General features: G+C 43.0%; 1 protein-coding gene across 6 annotated transcripts in view; it reads right to left on the bottom strand.

Annotated features, from left to right (window-relative positions):
* Nucleotides 1–19,032, bottom strand: part of VTI1A (vesicle transport through interaction with t-SNAREs 1A) — a 335,283-nt gene that overhangs the window by 95,730 nt on the left and 220,521 nt on the right. For 2 of the 6 annotated variants that reach the window (XM_045853848.1, XM_045853849.1), the window contains one exon: nt 17,913–18,087. The exons of the other annotated variants lie outside the window; for them this stretch is intronic. In XM_045853848.1, coding sequence (XP_045709804.1) covers nt 17,928–18,087 — 160 coding nt within the window. In that variant the 3' untranslated portion in view covers nt 17,913–17,927. Of the gene's footprint in view, nt 1–17,912; nt 18,088–19,032 lie in introns of those variants that run through there. 6 annotated transcript variants of the gene reach the window in all.

The following is a 19,032-nucleotide window of genomic DNA, read 5'->3' as shown; positions in this document are numbered from 1 at the left end:
CAATTTGGTTGGGCTTACATCATTTATATATGTATATGTGTGTGATCGAATCATTGATACCATGCAGCTGGATTACACCACGTAGACCACATATAGTTATTGAGTCCCGCTGTGGGCCCAGCAAAGCAATCATTAAGAAGATGAGAACTCCCAGGAAGACTTTGATTAACTCCACAGTCATGAGCTTTTAACAAAAATACATGCGAGGCCTCCGACTTGCTTCTGTACTGGCCTAATGAAAGGAGATGCGCAGGAGTAGGTTTGAGGTTATTGTCTGGCTGCCCCAAGGTAATGTGACACCCACAGCTTTCCGGCCAAGGAGGAAGCAGAAGAGAAGAATGAAGATGCCTGGGCAGACAGAGCAGTCTACAGGTCATGGGCAGAAAAGCAGGAGTTCTCGGTGTGATCACGAATGTGGTCACTTATTCAAATATGGAAGGAATTGTGAGGAGCTTGAGATCTCTCCTCTGGACTTATCTCACTGGGCAGCCATGAACACTTGATCAAGCAATGTTTGTAAGGGGTGTCTGCTTCCCTGACACTATGCATGTGCCAGGGGTCTCCAGCTGGGGCATGGACAGAGGCTGGAAGAGGATGAAGAGGGACAAGGATTAAAACAGAGACACACCCAGAGGCCAAACAAACCCCCTGGATGGTAGGAAGGAATAAGATGATGCCTGCCTTGTGGGCTTCTCTCAAACTGTAGCCTGGTTTGTTTGGAGAATCCACTTTCTGTTGTTATCCTGGAGGACCCGTGCATCAGCTACGGATGACGCAGCAGAAAACAAGTGACTCAAATGGTCATTATCACCGTGTTGGCTTGTTCTCCATCTTGCTCTCCATCGGATTCGGGGAGGTTCACAGGAACGCACACCAGTCGTGTGTGTAAGGTCACTGGTCTTGGACTTGGCCTGCTCTGGCTCCACTGTGGGCTTTGCCATTTACTCACTGTATGGCTGGGAGTGACCCTGAACCTCACCGAGCCCGGGGACAGTACATGTGGGAGTGATTTACTAATAAGAATTTGCTATACAAATGTCAGGGGTGATTATTATTAGTAGGAGGAATGCTTTTCATTTAATAGGCTAAATAAAACATGCTAAACAAACACAACTATGAAAAAAAGCACAAAGTTTGACCTAGAGTGACATGGCCCCCAAACCTTAGCAGCAGAAAGTTTTTCTCACAGTAAGCAAAGCCAGGATCTGGTCCTAAAAAAACAGTACATTTGTTGGACTGAAAATCCTCTAAATTATTCCTTGGTCAGGGCTATTTTGCACAATCTGATGATTTGGGATTTCATCAAATTAATGTCACTAGATATGGCTTATAATTAGGATAAAATATTTGAAAAGTTTTAAAAATGAGGCTACTCATGAACTCATTGATTTTCCTATGGATTGGGAGCCTGAATTTAAATGATACCCAAAAATATAACTAGGTGAACTCAAAGAGAGAAGAGCTGGTTGTGAGTCTTTAAATGGAATGCAGTCGTTTAAAATGCTATTACTATTCAGATTCTCTGAGAACATTAAAACTGCCCATTAAATGAAAATCTAATAATTGGCCCGACTGAATTGTGACATTTTGTAACCTGTTCAGAAATGCAGAAAATTGTGGAAAAAGTTCTTTTGAGGCAGAATTTGATTTGCAATGTAACATTCTTCCAAAAGCCAAGGTCTCCGAGCTCACACACATAAAAGAACCACCATGCAGACTGATGAAGCCGAGGAAGACTCTCGAAATAAGAGCGAAGGCCCAGGGCCCAAGACTCTCCGAGATAAGTTATGTTACTGGTCTGGAAAAAAAAATAAAACGGCAAGAGCATAAGGTCTGAGTAAACCTCAGCTTGAAGCTGAGCTCTCTTTGGGTTTTGCTTCAAAACGTAACCAAGACAGGTCACCACGTGCTTTGGTATAAATTACCTATGATTTCCAAACTTACTCCTCAATATCAATACAGGAATAAAATTTAAAGACATCAACTGGGGGAGAATCAATAGTTTCAAATGGGAGGTTTAAAAGTTCTCATGGGCCGATCGTTACTGAGAGTCTTCTGTGTGCAGGAAACCGGGTCCAGGGCTGTTCGGGAGTCATCTCTGCGAGAGAAACTCTTGCTTTTAAGGAGCTTACCATGTAGTTGGGGGAGTGAGACAGAACTGACATACATAAAATACAAGTTGTGCAACATAAGTCAACAGGAGCAGTCCAATCAAAGCAACAGGGAATCCCCCCGCCCCGCCATTGGAGGGATCAGGAGAACGTTATCTCCAGTCTTTGGGGATGTAGTACGTCCAGAGACATGACGCTGAAACACTGGTAGGACTTTGATCGGGAGAGCGGGAAGTTAATATCCAGGCAGGAGGAATAGCACAAGTGAAGGAGGAGCTCGGGGCGTGCCTGGGGAGCAGGGAGGAGCTGGGTCTGACCAGAATGCCGGTGAAGAGAAAGCAGGATGGCTGGGAAGGATGCGGAGGGCCAACAGAGGCCTGGCCAAGGCACTGAGGGACAGTCCTGTCGGGAGACAGACGCTGTTGGGGGCACTGGGAACTGGGTCAAAAATCTTCATCCACAAACTCTTTATCTATAAAAAAATGGGGCTCCAACATTTTGCCCCTTTCCTGAGGAGTTTATTAGCAAAGCACCAGACCCTGACGAAAGAGAAGGCTCCCCAAAGGGAACACACTCTGGGAAGAAGTGTTGATTAGGAGAAAACAAAGGCAGGGAACAATCAGGAATTTAAAAGGAGGAAGGTGAGTGAGGTAAAGAGGAAAATAATGATGGACAAAAGGTGATATCTAATTAGGAACATGATGGCATGTCATGACACTAATTTGATGAAATCCCGAAGTATCAGATTATGCAGAATCCCTAAGAGAACTGACTACAGACATTTGAGGACCAGCAAGCCCATCGTTTAGAAAGCCACCGGCAACCCTGGGGACAGCACCAACTTGCTAGCTGTGGCTTTTTACCCGTCAGCTAAGAACCACTCTTTAATACCAAGGGGCAGCGTTTGCCGGAACCTGCCAAGTGGGGAAGACTACGTAATGGATACATGCACATATGCAGAGCACGACTTTGGCGTAAATGTGGTGAGTAGCACTTAGTGGTGTGGTTGGCCCTTAAAAACAAGATCCCTGAATGGTGGAAATATCTGAAATATGCCATGTCATGAAAAATATTTCTTCGTTTCTTACTTGGAATATTCAGTGACTCTTTTCTGTCAAAAGGACCGTGTAATACTTCTATTACTATGCAGAACACATCGCTTTAGAAATCTCTCTAATAAGAATAACTAAAACAAAGAGACTCGTTGAAGATGTAGCTGGCATGGCATAAAATGTTAGAGATGAGTGTTTCTACTTTTATAACTGTTAAAAAACACACACAGGACTTCTGGCCAGGACGGAGGCATAGGTAGACACACTGTGCCTCCTCACACATCCAAGATAGGGACAACAACAATGTAGAAACGGAATAACAACCAGAACTGACAGAAAATTGAACTGTGTGGAAGTCAGACAACCAAGGAGTTAAAATAGACATGTTAATCCAGACCAGTAGGAGGGGCAGAGTCGGGCAGCTGGGCGGAGAGGGGTCTCGGCCCAAAGAGCAGTGGGCCGAGTAAGGCATCCCTTACTGGGCGCATAAGGTATCCCGGGAGCACAATACTGCAGTGGGTGGATCCTGGGTGTGCAGGCGGCGGCTGGCAGACCCTGGGCCCAGGGTGGCAATGGGCAGACCCAGCGAGGCGGTGATTGTGGAGCATGGCACTGCGCACAAGGCAGCTGGCTGACCGGGTGGTCCCAGGGTCCCAGCACTGGGAACAGAACCTCGGGGCACTGATTGAAAACACCTGTGGGGGTTGAAGTGCAGGGAGAGACTCCCAGCCTCACAGGAGAGTCCATTGGAGAGACCCACGGGGTCCTAGAGCATACACAAATCCACCCACACAGGAATCAGCACCAGAAAGGCCCAGCTTGCTAGGGGGAAGTGGCGAAAGGGACTGAAGTCCGATGGAGAGTGGAGCAAGCACCATTGTTCTCTCTCAGACCCCACCCCCAAACACACGTCACAATCCAGCAATTGGGTTGCCCTGCCCTGGTGAATACCTAACAAGACCAAAAAAAAAAAAAAGGCCCAAATGGAAGAACAGATCAAAGTTCCAGAAATAATACAACTAAGCAACCAAGAGATAGCCAACCTATCTGATGCACAGTTCAAAGCACTCGTGATCAGGATTCTCCCAGAATTGGTTGAATTCGGTCGCAAATTAGATGAAAAAAATGAAAGCTATGCTAAGTGAAATGAAGGAAAATGCACAGGGAATGAACAGTGATGGGAAGAAAACTGGGACTCAAATCAATGGACTGGACCAGAAGGAAGAAAGAAACAACCAAACAGAAAAGAATGAAGAAATAAGAATTCAAAAAAATGAGGAGAGGCTTAGGAACCTTTAGGACATCTTTAAATGTTCCAACATCCGAATTATAGGGGTACCAGAAGGGGAAGAGGAAGAGCAACAAGTAGGAAAGTTATTTGAACAAATAATAAAGGAGAACTTCCCCAATCTGGCAAAGGAAATAGACTTCCCGGAAGTCCAGGAAGCTCAGAGAGCCCCACAGAAGTTGGTCCCAAAGAGGAGCACACCAAGGCACATCATAATTACATTAGCCAAGGTAAAAATGAAGGAGAGAATCCTAGAAGCAGCAAGAGATAAGGGGACAGTAACCTACAAAAGAGTTCCCATCAGACTGTCAGCTGATTTCTCAAAAGAGACCTTGCAGGCAAGAAGGGACTGGAAAGAAGTATTCCAAGTCAGGAAAGGCAAGGACCTACATCCCAGATTGCTCTATCCAGCAAAGCTATCATTTAGAATGGAAGGGCAGATAAAGTGCTTCTCAGATACGGTCAAGTTAAAGGAGTTCATCATCACCAAGTCCTCATTTTATGAAATGTTAAAGGGACTTATCTAAGAGAAGAACATAAAAAACATGTATAGTAAGATGACAGCAAACTCACAATTATTAACAACCATACCTAAAACAAAAACAAAGTAAGCAAACAACCAGAACAGGAACAGAACCACAGAAATGGAGATCATATGGAGGGTTAGCAACAGGGGAGTAGGAGGAGGAGAGAGGGGGAAAAGGTACAGAGAATAGGTAACATAGACGGTAGGTAGAAAATAGACGGGGGAGGACAAGAATGGTATGGGAAATGTAGAAGCTAAAGAACTTATGACACATGGACATGAACTAAAGCGGGGGAATGTGGGTGGGAGAGGGTGTGCAGGGTGGAGGGGAATGGGGGGTAATGGGACAACTGTAATAGCATAGTCAATAAAATGTATTAAAAAAAATAGTCCTCTATGTAAGCAATATACAGGGCCTTCCTTGAAAAACAAAACAAAACTGAAGTATTAACACAAGTATTCCCAAGCGCACGTCTGCTCTCCTAATCAATGCAGCTTGTTTATATGGACCTGTTACTCCACTTATCTCAACACGCCCAGGTATAAACTACGAACACTGAGTATTAGCACAAAGTGGAGGCCCGGGCTTTTTCCATATATGAACGTGTCTGGATTAGTTTATATTTCAACAAACCCACAGTAATACATATGCCCTGCACACACACTACAGATGTTTTCTGTTTTGCATGTGGGATTATCTATTTTATAAACCGAGCAAACACTGTGGAAAGAAGGCTCGGTCCATTGCTATGAGAGAAAGGCCATGACTCTTCATGTTAAACTTCCTGATGTCAGTTATCAGGATGGAACTGTGTAGTAGAAAAGAAACGCCTTCTTTCTTTGGGGTGAAGAGTGTTATCAGCCTCTTACCTAAATAAACTTCCCCAGGAACCAGGGTGAACAAGCGGACCATATACTCAATAAAGGGCAACCATGACTGCAGCTGCTAATTTGGGTTTGATGCTTTACAGCTGAAGGTGGAAAAAAAGCTAAAATGCAATTATGTGAACTGAAATAGACTTTTATGGTTTATAAGCCAAACTTCAATAAGTAATTCTGGCAGCTTCTATATTCTTTATGTTAAAATACATCAACTGCCAAATTAGGACACTAACTTAAACATTTTTTATTTATAGTATTTATTTATAGTAAATCACAGACAGGTTTCTAAACCTTAAAATGCCAACAATGCATTCATTTGTTCATGTGTAAATGTGCACAGAAAAAAGGCATAAGAAATGTACATTAAAGGGTCAGCATTGCTTCAATGGAGGATGAGGTTGACAGGGAGTTTTATTTTGTATTCTATATCTTTCTGAAGTTTCGTGAGAGTCAACAGTAAATAGGAAATTAATATTTTTAAGATATCGAAGTTCTATGTTTTTAATTATGAACAGTTGACAAACTCACCACTTTTCTTTGTAGAAGAAAACTATGGAAGATACAACAGAAAGAAGCCACTCGGAAGCCTACTCTGAGCGAGTGGGAACAGCCCGACAGACACTGCGTTACTAAGAGAGCTGCTACTGCTTTAAAAAGTTGTTGGGCCGATGGCCTGGGGCTGCGGGGCTGGAGCAGGGGTGGGTTTTGTTGCTGCATGACAGGCGGGTGGGGGTGAGTGTAGGCCATCCTGAAAACACAGGAAAGATGATGTAGTGAACTGGTAGCAAACGTCCAGGTTTCTTGAGAGTCTACTGGTTTTGAGCAGTTATGTTCAGGGTGGGAAAGGCCACAAGTGGTAATGTGGTTGAGAGGGTCTAGAGAGACTACGGGAGAAAAAGCCTTCACCAAAATCCTTTTGTGAAGATCCGTGTATACGCAGGTGACATCTTTGTCTCTCTCCTACTTAACTTCGCAGTGGTTTCCTTTCGATCAAGTCCACGTGGCAAAACATTAAAATTACAGAGACCAAAGTAGGTAAGACTTCCTGACAGCTCTCCACCACTGGACACGCGCATTAACGGCATAGGCACAATGGCTATTTAATTAGCATACACTGATTAATTTAACCCCCTGTAACCACTTTCTTCTGCTGCTGCTAATTTTGTTTTTGATGTCCAGTGAAATAAAGTCACCGAAGAGAAATTAAGTGTGTCTAGTCTCTTCACCCCTATGGCTACAATACCTGGGTAGCCCTCCACTGCTGAGGTTTTCTGAGAAGCTGTTGGACAGGCTTTGAAAAAACTCAAAGGCACCTTCTCAGGAGGCGGTGACTTCACATGAAAAACCGTAATAGGAATGGGCCTGGGAGCAGCACTTTCCTCAACAATGCGTGTGCGTGACGAGTCTCATTCGCAGCTATTTTCAAATATTGGCTGAGAAGGTAATCATGTTCTATTACAAAGCTTGGTGTGGAATGAAATTCCAGGCAATACTTGTCTTAACCTGCCTCACATGAAAAAAGTAGCATATAGAAGATTGAGGAATATATGCATGTTAGCAGTGGTTTTGAAACTTAAAAACAAACACACAAACAAAAAAAATGAGGAGAAAACTTTCAAACCAACCACCATGCACCTGGCCAACAGGGGACCAGATCCACATGGCGCTGCTCCAGAGGAAGTCCCGCCTGCTTAGTCTCCTCCCCATCCTTGGCAACAACCTTTAGGTGAGCGGGCCAAATTTTCGGGTTCCTTAGAACACAGTTTGAGAATCGCCACTTCACAGCATCCATGGAGGCTACTGAGCATTGGCTCACTCCACACAGATTCTGATCCTTTTTTGCAGCTTTCTTTGATTGCGAAGGCTAGGAAGCTAAGAACTCCATTCTCGAGTTCCTCTTGCAGCCAGGTTCCAGATATGGCCTGGGTTCTTCGAGGCTGATGTCTGTACGAGACTTGGGAAGCGGATGTGAGCAATAGGAGGCAGCTGCATGGGAAGAGACAGCGACTTCTGGTAAGTGTGTGTGTGTGTGTGTGTGTGCGCATGTGCACACGTGTGTGTGTGTGTGTAGGGGAGAGGGTTGCATTTGGTCTTCTGGGACAGCTGCGACAGAGACTGTGGAGCCCAGTGCCTGTCTCCTGGGTGACACATGGGGTAAGGGAACACAGCACTGAGCTCCCCCAGGCCGTCTGATTGGTAAGCTCCTCTCACAAGCCTCTTTCCCTTACATTAGCCAGATGAAGCTGGCCTCCCGAATCTAAGAACTGCGGCGCACAGCACCAACAAGCAGACTGATTGTCTCATTGCCTCACACGAGGTACCGTCAACACCACCCCATGATTGGATCCCTGCTGAATCTAACTCTGTTTTCGTCATGCAGACACACAATAAATATTAGTTAAATCACACCACTACAGCCACAGCATTGTGCTGGACGACTTCTCACACTATTCAACCACTTATTAGTGAGACAAGGTCTACGTTATATAGGTAAGAAATCCCTCAAGAAGCAAGGGGTTGGATGATTACAATTTTAACTATGTTCATTCATCTAGGTAAAGAAAGCAAGGCATTAAAAATAACGATCTCGATTTCTCATCATTTGGAGTTAAAGACAGAAATAAACCAAAAGCTATCTTTTAAGACACAGTAGAAAAAATGGGAATATAAACTTCTTATGATAATTAACAACGAATCTGACTTTGATCACTGTAGAATGACAAAGCTCAAATTTTTCTTTTTGAAAAATACTTAGAAAAAAGAAAAACTGAGAAATATAAGGAAAAAGAAAAATAATATATTATATCTAAAAATAAAAGTTTTTTTATTTTTAAAAGTCAGCATGGTGAAATATACTAAAGATTTGATTATTGATAGCACAATAGTTTTCTTCATGTAGAAAAAACTATTTGAAAAAACAATCTTTTTTCCCCGGTCTATGCACAACCTTCATTTCATTTTCTACAAGTGGTTAGAGAAAGGGTCAGATGATAACTTTCAATATTTAAACTTGACAGTCAGACACGTCTCCAGTTTACTTCAGCATGGAGCACCTTAGCGGTAACCAACAACAGGGCACGGCTTCCTGATGAGAGTGAGTTACGGAACTATGGAGTATGTAATGCTGAATTTTAAATAAGACCGAAGAATAGACAGGGTACGACAAATGAAAAGAACTGTAATTAGGCACTACTGTGAGATATATTAGATAGTTCCACTATGCATACATCAAAAAACCAGAATCAATAAACCTAACATGTTAATAAAAAGTTAGGTCTGGCCCTTTAAGACCTCAACACTAATTGGAAAGGATTTTGACAGAACATCCTGAATCTTTCATTATCAATTTTGGCAAGCTATTTTCAGCAACCTAAATAATGATTATTTTTATACTCCACAGTGCATCTATCAAAATCTAAGATCTGAAAAATATCATTACTGAGGATGAGTGAAATAGCAAATGTTCAAATATCACAACCTGAATTTGAATTTATTAATATGATGTAAATGATACCTAGGGGGTGTTTCATTTTCTTATATGTTACTTTTATATTGTCCACTTAACATGTACCATACACTTACAATTCCTTTATAATATACTGTACATTCATTTTTTGATGTAATGCATTATATTCCAAATTTTGAAGATCATATATTCTGATTGCTTTAAAAACTCTTTCCACCATGACTGGTGTGGCTCAGTGGATGGGGCATTGTCCTGCGAAACGAAGGGTGGTCGGTTGGATTCCTGGTCAGGGCACAGGCCGGGGTTGTGGGCCAGGTCCTGGGTTGGGAGCATGTGAGAGGCAACTAATTGCTGTTTCTCTCGCACATCAATGTTTCTCTCCCTCTTTTTCTCCTTCCCTTCCCCTCTAACAATAAATAAAATCTTTAAAAGAAAACAATTCTTCCTAAAGTTTGATGATTTCATAGAATTAATTCTCAATGGAAAACTTTTCATGGTAAGGGCAGAGTTACCTTACAGTGAAAACACACACGGAAGTAGGTATCACTGGTGAAAAGCACAAAAGGTATAATTTTGCCTATGGCACCTCATTCCTTAACCAAAATAGAGATTTATCCCTCTTTGTTGATGTTGGAATTAAAGTCATTAATTAAAAAAATAATTAGATCACCAGTTTAAAATAAGACAGGCCTACCCCAAAAGGAACTCCAATTAATTAATACCAGAGAGGAGTACCAGGGACCTATGGAGGATTCTGTTTATTAAGGTTTTTTAAAAAAGACACCTTAATGCCTCTTACTATTCTTGATTTTAATACTTGATTTGGTCCTACTAAACTTCTCCCCTTGAGGTGAAATCCCAGCTATGTGTATCTTTTCCATAAACAGCGATCGGCGCTGTGTGTGCTGAAGGGTATTATTTTGTGAATATCTTTCACCTTCACTAAAGTGGGAGCCTTGCTCGATAAATCAGTGACGTGCTCAGGTCCTACACTTATGGGAAAAAGGAGGAAGACAAGGCAGCCCGAGCTGACTGCTGCACCCCCACCAATTCCCCTCCACAAAGGAGGGCTTCCTGGTTCCTTCCTCCGGGCCTCGACTCACAGAGTCGATAGGTTCCCTTTTCTTTTCCTCGCCGAAATGAAAACTCTCACACCGCAGACTCATGATCACGCCCCAGTGGTATAAGTCAAGGGTATGAATGACGTCCTTCGCTTCATGCCTCTGTCTCTCACACAGTGGTATTTGTAACTCACGGGCTGCAGCATTTCCAAAGCCGATTGATTTGTAATGTAATACTCTTAGGATCTCCAGAGTAATTTCGGCATTAGTTACAAATAAAAGTTGGCTCCCTGCATCTCTGAACGTTGGGAACATGAACCTTTAAGACTTGGAGATCAAATACCAACATTCCCCTGGGAATGCTGCGCACATCTGCATTTCTGGACACAGGACTTTTTTTTGTTCCTAATCAAGTATAATCTCACTTCATAACTTCTACTTTTGGCTCCGTGCTACCTAGATTTCCAGGCAAGCAAAGAAATGAAGGCTGAGGATTTTGTGCTTAGAGGTTTGGAAATTTGGCAAAGGCTACACGAAAATACAAGTATTTGATCTTGAACTTCAACATAGTGAAATTCAGTTAAAGTACAAAGAGACCCAAGTGAGGCTTTTTAGGTTCCAAATCTGCACCTGTATTTTGAGGTTGCCAGATATTTGTACTAACAATTCCGTGTTCAGGGCAAAAGCGGAATGGAGAGAATGAAGAACCCCCCAAATTGTCCGCTGGGATCTCCCAGCCACTCGAAGTAATCACGGATTCCTGCTTACATCTACAAGTCAGCCATCCAAGTGTTGCTATTCCTGGCTGATCTTGTTCTGTGTTTAAATGGTCTGATTGTTAGTCTCTGCATCTGGGTCCAAACCAATTTAACATGGAAAGTTAGCTCAGGGGTTCCAGTCTCCTCTGAGTTATCTTTAACGCCAGCTATAAAGATAGCTTGAGTTATTAATGGACAATAATGAAAAATGCTCTCCCGACCCACCAAACTCAAGGGTATCATTATTAATACAGTTTCCTTAATATTGACCTTTTAGAGTCCAGCCAATGAAGTAGAATTTATTTTCAAATGATTTAATTTAGCATCCATTAACACTTCTCGGGACCTGAAAGCCATAGGATTTAAATGATTCTTATATGCAGATAATTGTGAGAACAGATTATCTGTAAGAGAAAATTTCCACGAGGGCTTAGCTGGGCAGCACATTTTATAGTCCTGAATTTCATCAAGGTGGCAGTACCGACTAAATGTGGATTTAATTTACAAAAGCTTTCATATAATGGCCGTAACTTTTATTTCTTGTTATGCTTATCCACTTTATAATGTTAAAAATGAACAAAACCAATCAAACATCACACAGCAGCATAACGAGGGATGATTAAGGGAAGAACATACTTCATCCAAAATTGATTTATACAATATAGTTTGTCTATGAACTCATCTATTGTTGTTGGTTGGGAGCCAATATGAGTAATGGTTAAAGGTATGGGTTTTATTTGGAATCAGGCTTACGTTCAAGTTCTAGTTCTGCTACTTATCAGCTCTTTGACTCAGGAGAAGTTCATGATGCTTTTCAGGCCTCAGTTTTCTCACCTGTCAGGTCGCTGGTTGTAAAGATGCAGGGAGATGATTTATTATGAAGTGCTTAGCACAGGGCTGACTGATAGTTCTCTCTCAATAAATGGAAGCTATTTTTCATTTGTCAGTATTCCCCCCCACCGTAAGCTCTCTGATGTGAAGGGCTTTTTCTGGTTCTTCTCTGCATATTTTGCAGGACTGGTCTTGTGATATGGTAGGAAAAACACTGACTTGGGTGTCAGGGACCAGAATTCAACATCCGACCACACTACCTACGAGATACTCAATTTCTGGCAGAGTTCTTAAGATATCTGGGTCTTAGTGCGCCTTTCTGTAAAATGGGGATATTGTTTTACCTTCTAAGGTTCTGATAGGGATATAACACATTTTGTAAACTGTACAGCACTGTTTAAATTTAGGTTATTGTCACACATGAATTACGAGCTACTATTTTTTGAGCACTGACTATGTGCCAGATGCTGCTTAAGTGATCTCTAAGTGCTGAGTCATTCTATCAATTCCACAGGCTCAGGAATGTGGGGAGTACCAGTATTCCTATTTCGCAGGCCAGAAAGCCTACCCTGACTCAAACCCAAGCAGTCTGGCTCAGAAGCGTGCCCTCTAAACTGCTACCATACAATGCGTCCCATAACATTAAGACAAAGGGGCAATCTTTTGTGAATCTGTCCATGGCTGGTCTAGATGGTCAGAGTGAATAGGAGACAGTCACCTTGCTAAGGTGATGGCAGATGCTACAAGGAAGAAAAGAAGAAGGAGAGGGAGAGGGAGGGCGAGAGGGAAAGAGGGAGAGAGAGAGGGGGACAGAGAGAGAGAGAGGGAGGGAGAGACAGAGAAAGAGAGAAAGAGAGAAAGAGAGAGATTGACTCCAAACAATCAGATTCATGAAAGACTAGGAGAAACATTTTCCATTCATGTTCAGCTTTCTGCAACACAAGTACCCTACTCTGGTGTATGTACATTTTCCATTCTGCTGAAATTGCCAAGTGAAACCTAAGAGGAAAGAAAAAAAAAATCACCTCAATTCTATGGCTGGCCATGAGTAAGACTTTAGAGCTTGGCATTTTGGGAAAACACAAGTCAATGTGGCCGAGTGAAAAGCAATACTTTGTGACATGACAAGCCCATCGCTGAAATCCCCGACAAGGCCACCACTTGGGGGTAGAGTAGATACAACGGACCATGGCAAGGGTCACCTCTGTGGGTATTCCCTTCTCCAGACACACCAAAGGGACCCCGGAGTGGAGGTCACCTGGCAGAAAGAACTGTGACTTTCCTAGGAACCCGTCTCTGGCCGCATGCTACTAAGCAGTGAATTCTAGAAAATGAGACCCAGGACAATACTCCGCCTGTGCCGCGCGACCAGTGAGCGAAGGGCGTCAGTCAGAGCATGTGTTCCCGTGTGTGCGAACAAAGAGCATAAAGACGTGTGAGACGGGTGTTAAAACATCAGTTCAAACATGTGTTTAACCATGTGTGAGCAGAAGGGTGTTAAGCCATGTGGTGAAACAAGTGTTAGAGCAGATTCGATTACAAATGTTTCTCATTTGGTAGCTTAAATTATTTTCTGCCTAATCCAGTGTTGCTAAGCAATAGCCGTGTTGTCCTACCTTAACACAATAAATTATTAAACTTAAAAAAAATTGAAGTTAGAACTCTTTTTTTTTTTCCTGTCTTGGTTTCATCAGGAAGAATTTACATCTGCAGTTTTCAATAAACATAGTGCTGTTCTGCTGGGGTCAGCAAAAACTTCCTGAGGCAGCAAGGCAACAGTCAGGGAGGGACCGGGGTAGACCATGCTCCGCGTGGTGAGGCTACGCACCAAGTCCGCAAGACAGAGCGGCAAAGACACTAATTTCGGGATTTGATGAGCCTCACGGTCCCCCGTCCTGGGGTGACTATTGCAATGGGGGAGCTGTGCCACAGCCAGGATGCTGCTTTTTGTTTCCATTTTTTAAACATATATATGTATATATAACACACTGCTGTGGGAAACAGGGATTTGGGCGGTTCTATTGAGAGTAAAACGTGGTAGAGATCCGCTTTAAGGTTTCTCTGACAGTATTTGCTAAATATATTAGCTTGTGAATCTACAATGCTGCTGGAAGATTCCATTCCAAAACACATGAACAGTCCTATCTTAAAATGTAAATACAGCCCCAGACAATGTGGCTCAGCTGGTTGGAGCATCATCCAGTAACCAAAAGGTTGTGGGTTCAATCCCTGGTCCGGGTGCACAGGGGAGGCAACCAAATGATGCTTCTCTCACATCGATGTGTGTCTCTCTCTCTCTTCCTCTCTAAAAACAGCTATGAAAAAATGTCCTCTGGTAAGGATAAAAAAAAGTACATATACAAACCTGGATGTTACTTTAAGAAGAAAGAAAGTAGACAAAGAATCCGAATGCACTATGGGTGCTCCGCTACAGGGTGAAGAGCGAGTTTAAAACAAATATATATATGCTAATACAGAGGGAAAAAATGTTCAGGTAGCTGCTTTATTTTCTTGTTATGAAACAAAGCTCTGTTGTTTCTCTGATGAGAGCGGATTTATATAAAATCAAACATTCTTTTAAAAAATACCAAGAACAGAAGAAAGGCAAGAAGATGTGCAGGTTTGTGTTTAAATCTCATTTCCTGTGCAGTGCCAATTAATACGCCTCTTTCTGCTTAACCGGAATAATTTGTGTACAAATGCTATTTGATTATACCTAGACAAATATTTTTTGATCATTCTGAATCAAGAAAAATTGATATCACCATTAAAATAGAAATATCGCCTTCCCAATCACCTTCTGCCTCCACACCACGGAATGTTTTACTGAAACAAACACTGGCTAGAGAGAAACAAGCAATTAAAGCTAGTGTCTTCTGTCAGCCACCCTTGTAGCAGAGGTCAGAGAATTTTTGAATACTTCTCTCTTTCTGTTCACTCGTGTCATTTAATGATTTGTTCATGCAGTTTGGTACATACTTGAGAAAACACAATTCCTCAGCAGAAAAAAAACCACGGTCTCCGGGTGCTGTGACCCGACTCTTTGCTTAAACAAATTCCACAGTGCACGCTGACAAAGAGAGGGTGATTATTTTTTCTTCTAGGAGACTTTGGCCCAAATTAAGAAAACTAAGGAAACAGCATCTGACCAAGAAAATAATACGAGGAAGGTTGTGCACAGGTTTGCTTCACTTGTGTTTAATAGTTTTACTTTTGACCAAAGCAAATTTACCGAGGAGCACATTTATTTCGGCAACCCCACGTTTCTTCAATGTTAGCATTTCACCTTCCGTAGTGCAAGACCCAACACAGAATGGAGACCAGACATTTTCTGTCCGTCCTAAACATGACCTGAAATCCGAGGCTATTTCACGGAGGTTAGTCTCCAAATGCATGTAAATCAGGCTCAGGAATAATGTCTGTGCTACAAAAAGTATAAAACACTTATAAATCTCATGGGCTGGAGGAAAACACTACTACGAAGCAGTGTGCTTCTGGGTCCTTGGAACCAGTTGGAATTGGTAGCCGGGGGCCAGTTAACTGCAGGCCATCAGTCTTCAAACAAGCATGCAAACCCACCCCACTTCACAGAAAACAGCCAAAAATAAACAGCCCTTGAGATAATACTTCTGAATTTCGCTAGATGTGCCCCCGGAATACACATAATCACTTTCCTTCATGACGTTCCTCTCGGACGCAGAATGCCCAGGAAGCAAAACCCTGGAGGCAGCTAGAGCCAAGGCTCCTTCCAAAACGGTTCTTCCTCAAAGCCCTTCACGTGAGGTCAGGTGGAGTTAGTCGGCACTTCGTCGGTCTCACAGAACAATTTGTACTCTTCATCAAACTTTTCAAAAGGCAGCAAAAATGGTTAGAAACATAATTTTAGCCTCTTCTGCTTTCTGATTGAAGTGACCGCCATTAACCTCTGCGGACAGGCCGCAAGTGGGGTGAAAGGGTCCCCAAAGGAGTAAGTTCTCCCGATCTCCCTGGGGGGGGGGGGGCCTTTCCTGCCAGGGCTGCTGGGCACGGCACTCGATGCCTCCTCAATGGCCCTGCCCCCTGCCCCCAGCTCCGTGCCTTTCCCAACAGTGTAAGAAGGGAATATCCATGGTACACTGGTGCCATGCTTGCAATGCATGTGTTTAAAGTAAGTCAGAGAAGCTTTCACAGCTTCCAAATTGAGACTGGGCAATTGCCTCTTGAGGTTGGCGCCACTTCCCTTTTTATAAACAAAACAACTTCAGCAATTATGGGGGAAAAGCAAAACCAATGCAAATAAACCAACAAGTCTGTTTATCTTTCTCACCTTAAACATGAACAAAATTACATATATATTTTTTAATTTATTTCTTGATTGTTGTTCAAGTACGGTCATCTCCATTTTCCTGCCACCACTTCTCCCCCACAAAAATATATTTTTAAAAGGCTTAAGAAAACTAGATGCTTTTTATATATCTAAATACTTATGCCCTTTTTCTTCTACTCAGTATGTTTCTCACTAGTGCTTATAAAATTAACCAACCCCCAAATGAGAAATTTTGAACTTTTAAAATACTGTCTGTAATTAAACGCAAATGCTTTAGTCGAAGCAGCAGTAAACACCACGCGGTAAAATTCGAGGGAGGGGCCGTGCGAACATCAACATGGCTCTAAGAATCTCCGCATCTGGGGAATGTGGTGAATAACACCTCTGTCATTTAAGGAAAGTGTTAGGAGGTCAAAGAACAGGCATTGCTTCACTCCTACATGTTTTGGTACTTTTCATGTGTTGGTTCCAGGTTGGTGTGCCCAAGTTCATCGGAGCTGGGGTGGACTCAAGAGTGAGAGAAAATAGCAAGTGTTTCTATTTGCTAATGGTATTTCACCTGTGGTTGTGAGAGAATCGTTCCCTCATCAGACGTTTGGCGAGTGCATATTATGCACCAGGCTTACTGACACTGAGATACGGGGATGGAAGCCACTTCTCCAGGGACTCCCAGTCTAGAGAGGGGGAAGGGCAAGAAACCCCCAGGTCCAGCGCAGCCGGGTCCCCAACTGGCAGGTGCGCACCGCTGAGGGCTCCAGGGCTGGCTGTGGGCACACCAAGGGGGTTACCTTTTATTTTAAATATTCATGAATGCTCTTGACATTTTATTTACTTACTTATTTATTTTAATATGTGAATTAAGAGAGTAATTAGTACATTTGAACCATGGACAATTCTCTGTGTGATATACCTGAAGGTATTTCGGTATAAAACAAAAATGTGCCCATTTCAAGAAAAACAGCGGTACGGATGTTAGGCAGGTAGGATAAAAAACAATGGTGATTGTTTTTCAATGACTGCAGTTTGGGAAATAAGGCAGCTCTAACTGGGTGAATCAAAAAGGACGCCGTTTTACAAAGGTTGAACTGCTCTGCATATCTTCCCTGGCCTAAAATAGGTTGCTGTTTACCGTGTGACCCGGCAATCCTATCCTTAGATATTTACCCTGGAGAAATTAAAAGCCTGTGTTCACAGCAAGATGTGTACACAAATGTCACAGCGCCGTTATTTATAATAGCTCCAAATTGGAAGCAACCTACATGTTCGTGAACTGGTGAATGGAGGAAGAACTTATAGTAGATCGCCACTATGCAGTATTACTCAGCAATGAAAAGGAATGGGATACGAATACACACAACAGCATGGATGAATTTCTAAACCGCGATGTTAAGTGACGGGAGTCATACACAAAAGACCACACAGACTGCATAATTCCATTCCATTTACGAGCCCTTCTAGAAAAGGCAACACTCTGTCGTCAGAAAGCAGAGCAGTGGCCGCCCGGGACAGGGGTGGGTGGGGTGGGGAGCTGAGCACAAAGGGACGGGAGGCAACTTTATGGAGTGCGAGAACTGGTCTATATCTTGACGTGCTGTGGTAGTTACCCAATTACATACTATGCCCCACATTCATCCAACTGTACATTTTCAATGTGTGAATTTTATTATGTATAAATAATACCTCAATTTAAAAAACAAAACAAAACTGTGAAGACAAAAAAAGAAAAGTTCTGCAGGTCGCTTCTGGCCCAGAGACTTCCAGTTTTCAACCTCCGGTCTCAGCAGAGAGATTCTGTTCTGGCTGCCCCTGAAGAAATACAAAAGACGACAAGAAGCCATCCATCATCCTCCTGGAGGCTGGGCTCGGGGAGAACGGTGAAGTTGCGTTCACCTCCCTCTTCCACTTCTCGCTCCTCCTCAAGGTGCAGAGTGCTCCCGTGCTGCCCCCTGGCTGCTCTGCTCCTGCGCCCACAGCACCCTGTGCTCACAGCTCGTCCCTGCGAGGCGGCTCCCGACCCAGCCTTCTGGGCAGCCCTCCTCCCAGCCCCCCTCATTCCAGGCTGCCCAGCCGTGCTCCGTGCAAGGCGGAGATCCATTTCCCCTGGTGCACTCTCCAGCAAGTGGGTGCCACGGCTGACACTAGTGCAATGATCAGGTACTGACATTTGGCAAAGACAAGACGTGAAGCCTTGACCCAAGTTCAGTTATTCCCTTTGGGTCCATTAGGAAATACCTGGGGGAAATGAGACGATTTCAGGAACCCCCCACATTTACTCCATCACAGAGTGACCTGCCTGCGTTGTTTATAATATACTTTGTTCTCCACATGATTATAAAACACCTGGAAAATAATACATGCCACTGGTCTGTGTGGGTAATATAGAATGAGACAAATAAATCTCAGGACTCAGGTATCCAAACTCAGGGTGCTCGGAAATGTGGGGCCGAGGAGCTCCAAGACATACGGGAGTCAGCCCTTCAGTGTTCTGAAAAACAAGCACATGCCAACCACGTGATACTGGCTGGGCTTTCCTGACCTCTATAAATGTCACACTAACTTGATTAAATGAGAGAAGACGAACTACAATATCAAATAGACTAGGGCAGTGCAAGCTATCATGTAAAGTTAAAAAGAAAAAGGCAGCACTTAAAATTGTATTAAAGCCACATAATGAAAAATGTCAACATATGAAAAAAGGCTAAAAAAAGTGGGTTATGGGTGATTTCTTTTCTTTAAAAAAAACGTTATTTT

Source organism: Phyllostomus hastatus, unplaced genomic scaffold, assembly GCF_019186645.2.
Source record: "Phyllostomus hastatus isolate PE091 unplaced genomic scaffold, TTU_PhHast_1.1 phas_scaffold_1066, whole genome shotgun sequence".
Lineage (NCBI taxonomy): Eukaryota > Metazoa > Chordata > Mammalia > Chiroptera > Phyllostomidae > Phyllostomus > Phyllostomus hastatus.
Note: the sequence above shows the minus strand (reverse complement) of the source record. Positions and strands in the feature narration are given on the sequence as shown.